The sequence below is a fragment of the Centrocercus urophasianus genome, unplaced genomic scaffold (assembly GCF_019232065.1).
Source record: "Centrocercus urophasianus isolate 14NV4802_14NV808 unplaced genomic scaffold, USGS_Curo_1.0 seq_2, whole genome shotgun sequence".
Classification (NCBI taxonomy): Eukaryota; Metazoa; Chordata; class Aves; order Galliformes; family Phasianidae; genus Centrocercus; species Centrocercus urophasianus.
The window spans coordinates 17,482,430-17,490,157 of record NW_024884755.1 but is presented as its reverse complement, the minus strand read 5'-3'; the positions used below and the strand labels follow the sequence as shown (position 1 = coordinate 17,490,157).

General features: G+C 38.0%; 1 protein-coding gene across 3 annotated transcripts in view; it reads right to left on the bottom strand.

The window, feature by feature from the left end:
* The window catches only part of ADAT1 (adenosine deaminase tRNA specific 1), a 16,617-nt gene that overhangs the window by 3,910 nt on the left and 4,979 nt on the right, over positions 1 to 7,728 (bottom strand). For 2 of the 3 annotated variants that reach the window (XM_042821523.1, XM_042821522.1), the window contains exons 5-8: positions 6,793 to 7,411; positions 4,682 to 4,827; positions 2,279 to 2,378; positions 1,347 to 1,433 (exon numbers count right to left, since the gene is read on the bottom strand). In XM_042821523.1, the coding sequence (XP_042677457.1) occupies positions 1,347 to 1,433; positions 2,279 to 2,378; positions 4,682 to 4,827; positions 6,793 to 7,411 (952 nt within the window). Of the gene's footprint in view, positions 1 to 1,346; positions 1,434 to 2,278; positions 2,379 to 2,577; positions 2,693 to 4,681; positions 4,828 to 6,792; positions 7,412 to 7,728 lie in introns of those variants that run through there. The other variant, XM_042821524.1, reaches the window with a different exon arrangement.

Sequence of the window (7,728 nt, the reverse complement as noted above, 5' to 3'; positions counted from 1 at the left end):
AAAAAAAAAAAAAAAAAAAAAAAAAAAAGCAACTGGACAAGTTGGGTGGTGAGCTAGCACCTCTACTGTACAAACCGAGCCTGTGCAGCCTAAAAATAATGCCACATGTGCAAGTCATCTGCACTTTATCAGAAGACAAGACAGAAAAATAATAAAGGACAAAAATGCCAAAGGAAATTACAAAGCCACTGAACTCAAGAAGAGGCCTGAGGTGAAGTGACTTTATGTAAGGAGCACGTGATCAGCACAAGGAGTCAGCTACTCAACAATGAATCAGGTCATGCTATGTTCGGCAGAAAACAGTGATGTAAGCCACAAGCAACTCCTTTGCAAAAGAGAGTGATAAAAACTGAATTAAGAAGAAAATGTGCCTCTCCACACAGCATCAATTAAAACCATTTCAACAACATAGGTCATGTTGACATTGAAGCTTTTAAATAAAGACACAGAAGATAACTGCAATCTGTAATTCACAAAACTTAAAACCAAGTGAAACCTAATAATTAAAGATTGAGGGTGCACTTACTATGGCTGAGTTTATCTTCCCTAGTGTCTTAGTGCTAATGAAAGGAAGAGATGGCCTATTTCCCCTGCTCCCAGTCACATATACCTTCTATTTTTATTTATTTTGCATGGGTTCTTTTATTTGCTCCAGCTTTATCTCATCTCACTAGCTCCTGCTCCATCACATGCTTTGATGAACAAAGATTTTCGCATACATTTGACTAAAAAAATTTTATTCAAACTCTTATTATGAAGGAGAAAGAGATGGCATCTAATATAATTGCTTAAACACCAGTGAGATATCAATAATCACAGAACCATGTGAGGACAGAGGCTTTGAATCCCATGCTGAAGGTAAGTGCTAGCAGCTCACCCTTCCAGAAAATCCTACCTCCTTCCTCTCACCTCCCTCTTTGCTCCCCCTCTCCCAGTTGCTCACTGACACTGGACAAGATTGCTTCGACTCAAGGGGAAAAAAAAATTCTGCCAAGATAACAGATTGGAAAGGCTTACAGAGGGGTCCAGAAAACAGCACATCTAGAGAATGACAAGGCTCTGTGATCAGAAAAAGAACACATCAGTTCAAAAACAGTAAGCCTTCACACCAAAACAACCTGCAACTTCTTTTCTCTCATTAATACATGAGCTGTTTATCCAACAAGGTAATTTAAAACAAAAAGACTTCCTAACCCATCAGGGATATGACATATTATTCAAGTCTCAAATTTTAACAGTAGATTTATCTCAGGTGACACTAATTGGCAGAGCCTGGGATCAGCAGTGTTCCTGAACCTCATGAAAATAACTTCTCACTCTTAGAGATATTATGAGAATGTATTTACCGGAGAGTGTCTGGTAAGTTCTCCTTTGAAATGCTTGTCACCAGCTTTTGGAATTCATGGAAGAGTTCCACTTTACAGATCTTTGATCTGATGGGAAAAAAAAAAAGCAACAAAATAAGAAATGCACTTTCACTTATTAGTTCCTTCAGTGTCAGCCCTGTCAGGGCAAAATGCCTCTGCCCAATCCTAAAATGAGCTGCAGATATCACAGCTGAATCTCCCCCCCTTAACTCTTCCCACCCCATCTGAGCTGCCCACTAATTTTTTCTTTTTTTTTTTTTTAAACTCTTGATTTAGATGTTACACAAAAAAAAGCTGAATTATCCCAACTGTCCCAGGTAGCACTCTGACAGTTTGCAGAGAACATTTAGCATTATCTAGTAATTATCTAGTATTTCACATGGAGGAAAAAAGACCAACAAGCAACATTTTCCACCAATCACTCTGAGATTCCTTGAAGAAGAAATGAGGATAGAAATACAAAATGTTTATTATTAAGCAACCCCCCTCTAGTAAGTCTACAAATTCCTTATTTGTACCTTTTACTACAAAAGCTCTTACAGAAAGAGAAATCTGCAACAACTAAAGTCCTGCAACAGGCTCACTTCCTTTAGTCTCTGAAAGTTACAAAGTAAAAGCTCTGCTAGCTTTGCCAATAAATAAGCTGTCTTTTAATAAAAAATTATCACAGTTCTACAGCAACACTGTTAATGTTTTTCTTTATTAACAGCGACAAGCAAGACACAGGAAACTTCTCAGCCCCTAAAGCCCTTAAAGAAAGTGAGTTCATCTCACTGTCCCTCCCTTACACAATATTTACTTATTCCCACTCCTTAAGTTTCTGCTCCAACAATGCATCACACACCACAGTGACGTAAAGGAGAGGCTAAAAGGTAAAATATGTGCATCCAGATATCACAGTATTCTCAAACCTGCTCTGAGAGCTTCCAATCCCCTTCTTTGTAGTTCCTTGCCGAAAGCCATCTGAGGTGACATCCAGAGGTCTCTCTGGAACTGCACTCCAACTGATAGCTGGGAACAGAAGATTGAGAACAAGGGAGACACTCTTAGAAACAAGACTTAACCATTCCCTCAATTTTCTGAGCTCACATGACACCATGCTACTTCCCCAAAGTAATTAAGACAAATAGAAAGAGGACTGTGTTTCCCTTGGGTACACAGGTAAACTCCGATTAGAAAAACAGTAATAAAAACAAATACACACACACTCTTACTCTTCATCTTCATCAGCTCCTTTAAGAATCCATGCCTCTTTAAACATTCAGCCTACAGCTTCACCATTGTCTCCTTTTTAGAAGGATTCTATTCTCTTTGGTACATCCAGTCTAGACAAAGTATGAAGAAACTTCCAAGTTAGATGGCAGCTGCACATCAGTCTGCAAACTACCAGCCTACCTTTATACCTTTACCAGCCATCCTTTGTTTCCCTTATTATTTTGTGTATCCTCTAAATTGCTCTTCATGTGTCATAATTGACACATACCAAATGTACATAGTCATCATCTGTGAAAAAAGTTACTAGCTTATAGTCAAACAAAAATACTTCGGTGGAAGAGATAACAAGTGCCAACAACATTATGCTCTTCCCCTATCCTGACACCCGATTACCATCTTAACCTGTAGTGCTCCGCAGGCTGAAGCTTGGCATGTCCTACCTCACAGCCTTATAAATAACTACCAAACATCAGAAGAAGCACGTTTGCAGAAACAAAACTGACATGCCCAGCCTGCCCCTCTCTAACTGAACAGTAGTATCTTCAACATCTACTGCCTTGAGATAATTTCTGCTCCCTAAATTCTCTCATTCCTCTCTCTTCCTAATGGGTGAAAGAGCTGCATGTACATGAAGTCTGAAGAGAATTTTCACAGCTTCTCTTATGATGCCATCCTGCCATTCGAGATACTCAAGAACTACATAATATAAAGCATTATACATTACGCAGACCAGGAATGTATTGTGATTCAGCTATCAGCTACAGTTGCTATGCTCTGCTTGATGTAAATTGTACTTATGCTGTGACTTAAGTGATTTAGTGCTGCAGTACTCCACAAAAGTGAAATCCCTACATAATGTCAAATAACATAAAATACATAAATATTAAACAATCCCTGTATAGAATACCTAAAAAATAAGTTGTTTAGAGGATACCAAACTCCAGAAAGTAGATTAAAACTGACTTGAAATTCAAAACTTTCTCTATTTTTCCCCATTTCTTTCTAGATATTGCAGACTTCAAAATATTAAGTTGAACATGTTCTTCTTAGAAATACTAGCTGCAATGTACCTATCCAGCACATCTCAATATCCAGCTTAAGAACTATGAATTTAGATTTAATTTTGATTTTCATTGCTACATGAAAAACTCAATCTAGTGTATTTCATATATGCAAAACAGTTTAATATTCACCAACTCCTTACATAGTGACCTAAGTAACCATACAAAAATACTAAAAAACCACTTTTTTAAAATTGAGTACATTTAGACACAGGTTGCCACAGACTATTTTTGCTTAGTTAATTCACACCACTTTTCAATGATGGATTTTATTTCCCAAGTCCCAGTATAAAAATCTTTCCCTTATTGGCACCTACAGCTAATTACAAATTGAGGCATCTGTGAATTCCACACAGGAGCTCTTTATTTCTATGCTGTTTGATGATCAGGTCTGTTCTAATCACAGGGTATCTCCAAGTAAAATAGCAGTTGAAGTTTTGAAAAACTGCTTAACCTCACACACACACAATCAGTTCCCTCCCCCCTCCTTCCTCCACCAAAAACGAGACCACACTGCTAAATTACAACGTGATTTGCACATTAATTCATTACGATGAAAAAAAAAAAAAAAAAAAAAAAAGGCAACATCTCAAAGAACTAACAAATAAATAAACTTACAAACTTATAAAACCTTTATGCTATGCTCTCCTGCATTCCTTCTACATTCAAAAATTTCTGGAGAGTTTAAAAGCACACTTCAATATGGCAAATTTTCTATTGATTGAGAAGAAGGTAAAAACTAATTAAAACAAGAAGTCTCAATATTTTTCTTTTCACCCTCAAAATTTTTGAATTGGCTAGTTATTTTTTGCCTTTCTTTACATTATATATTCCTACAAATTCTTAGCTCATGCTCTGCCTCTACGTTACTCTAAGCACTTTCCAGCGCTGTCTTCAAATTAGTCTACTGCTGTAAACCACGCTTTGCCTCCAGCACTGCCAGTGAATGATGCCACATTTTACAGAACATCACCAAATCCACCTAATTTACATTTGGACCTTTGCATACCATTACACAACCAGTCCACGTTCACTCACCTGCGCTACAGGGAACCAGTTTTCTTTTGCTGCTAATCTGACCTTGTTGGATGGCCTGACGGCTATGTTCAAACTGAAGGTCTGACTGCAGCAACTGAACCTCCTGAGTGCGAAAACCATCTGGTAACAATGAGATGTGCTGACACCTAAATAAACATGGAGAAATGCAAGCAATTTCAAGAATTGTACTCCAGGACAAGCAGATTCTGCACAATTTAGTTTCACAATCTAAAATGCGTTACATTTTAAAACAGAACTGAATGCAAGCTGCAAAACAGGTAAGAAGATCTGGGGACATTTTCCCCTTCTAAACAGTATCTGTTTAGGCTATGAAAAAAACAGCCACATAGTTTAGTTAGACCTTGTCCACCCTACATAAACTATAATGAACCAATTTTAATGTAGATACAGTTGAAAGCTAGGACAAATCCATAGAAGACAGGCAAAATAAAAACTGCAATATAATTCTGCAATCAAAATGAAAAAAACAATCAGAAATTATTTACACAGTCAACCACACTACATTAACAACATTTTTACAAACCTGAAGGTTCTTAATCAAAGACTAGAAAGTTCCATATACAACCTCAGCACTGTTACCTTCACAAGGTAAAATTCTCAATTAATGTTCTCAATAAATGTTATTAGAACTTGGGGTTGGACTTGATGATCCCTAGAGGTCCCATCTAACCCATACAATTCTGTGATTCTGTGAATCACTTTAGCAGGAAAAAAATTGTGGATGTTTAACTATTGTAGTATTCACATTAAGCAGAAATGAATTAAAGCTAAGGGTCATCTTATCAGATGTACTTTGCAAAGTCAGTTTTCAGACTGTATTTATTAAGTAGCTGGTCAGGCACTATTTCTGCAACCTTTAAACATCTGAGCTCTTAAAAATTAGCAGCAAACTCACAAAAATGAAATTAATTACACGGTGAGTAGTCACGTGGCAAAGTCATAGTATTTATTTTCTACTCCTGGGACTAAATAACAAAATGGTGAAAACAGAAACCAACAAAAAAATATTCCTCAGTATGTTATTTTAAATTCAGCAAAGAAAACTCTGAAAAGCAACATAAAACCAGTACCTTCCTAAAACACCCACATATGAAAGCGTGCAGAAAGTCTACCAAAGTGCTCATTCATTGCCTTGTTAGTGAGACCATGTAGCAACTGAACAGATCAATACAATGGGAAAGGCGTCACAACAGAGGTTTGATGATGAAAGGACTGGCACAACAGAGAGGTGGTATAAAGGAAGGGAAGAAACTGCTCGCTGTATCTGAAGATTCCAGGTTCACAGGGGAGAGCTTCACCAAGGAGGCATCTCCAGCCAGAGCCCCTTCCCCAGTGGCAGCCAGCCCTTCAATGAGGTCTAAGAGCTGCAGCCAGGCTCCGTCCTTCTGGCCCTACAGCTGAACTGCCTTCACCTGTGCTCCCAGGGCTGACCGGGTCCTTTCTCCAGGTGCTCAGTGGTTCAGAATGTGACACAACAGTTACTATACAGACTTGTCTTCAGGACAGAAGTACTTGGGAGCTTAATTTAATTCAAGGAATTCATTATTCAGCCATTTGCAATTTTAGGAATGTATTGAGGACTCTACTATTCAGTTACCTAGAAGAGACAAAAGCTGCTTTTGCTCACCAACTCATCTCTATAAAAGAGGACTTGGAGGATTATTGAGAATATCCTGAGTATAGGCAACTGAATAAATAACAAGCTCTGCTTGACCTTCTTTGAGAAAATAAATTCTGGAAGACAGTGAGAAAAATTCAACTTTACTATACTAAAAATATCCCAAACCTGTGTTCTTTCAGGCTTTACTTTCTGCTTCTAGAAAAGCTCAGGCAGGTAACAACCTCAGTGTTCCACAAAGGAATAATCAAGCAGATCCTGAATCTAATGAATTGTTTTGTACACCTTCAAGTCTAATTAGTACTTTGATCAGCAGAAGTCATCTACACAGGGCTACTTTCTTAAAAAGTGAATTTTCAAAGTCCACACGTTCTGCAAGTGACTCTGGTGCTCAGTTTGGATATCTGCACAAGCTGTCTTCCATAACTCAGTTTCTACACAAGCCACCCACCTTCCAGTGTAGAGCGCATACCTTTCAATAATTGCTCTCTGCATAGCTTCTTGGCTGTATGGACACTTCCCCACTATAACTGCTGACAAATACACTGGATACTGCAGGAAATGCATCAGAAGGGCTCCTTGACATCCCAACACATTCCAGCGAGCCAGTTTATCACTGCAGGACATGGAGCATGTTCTATCCCCACGACCTGGCTTCACCCTTAATAACCCTACACAGTGATACTCTATGCCAGGTATTAGGGTGTCACTCAGCTCACCAGGTACACATTTTGCTCCAGTTCTATAAACGTCTACTGCCTTCAGTTTGTCAATGCTGGTCTTCTTGTTAGCTGCTTGCATCTCTTCAGAACATTCACAGCACTCTGGACTCACGCTGCCTTCTGGTTTCACAAATACTTGCTGAATAGCCACGTCCTCAGTGATCGTGGAAAAAAATCCACCATCAGCATTCTTCATTCTCTTGATTATATGACTATCTGCCATCTTCTCTGATTTCCTCTTATCTTCTGGGCCCCTATGATCATGATTGCTACTGCACAACACTGATTGTCCAGTTACATCACGTCCATTCACTGATTTAGAAAGATGGTTCTCTGTTCCTCTAATTGGAATAATAGAAGCATCACCACCTAGAGAAGAATGAACATCAAAGTTAGCCAAACAGGTGTCTCATATAAGCTTAACAGATCAAAGCAATGCTATGGCTACTACTAGTTTTCACAAATTTGTACTCAAAAAAAATTATAATTACTGTAATACAATGATCAGTGTGAAAAATCCGCAGGAAAACCAAATGATACAACCCCCAAAATAATAAAGAAAACACTACCAAATTAGAATGGAAATCATAATTTACGTCACTAAAACAAGCTCAAAACCAAAATTCCAATGAGGATGAGTTTAAAGCAAAAAAAAAAAAAAAAAAAAAAAAAAAAAAAAAAAAAAA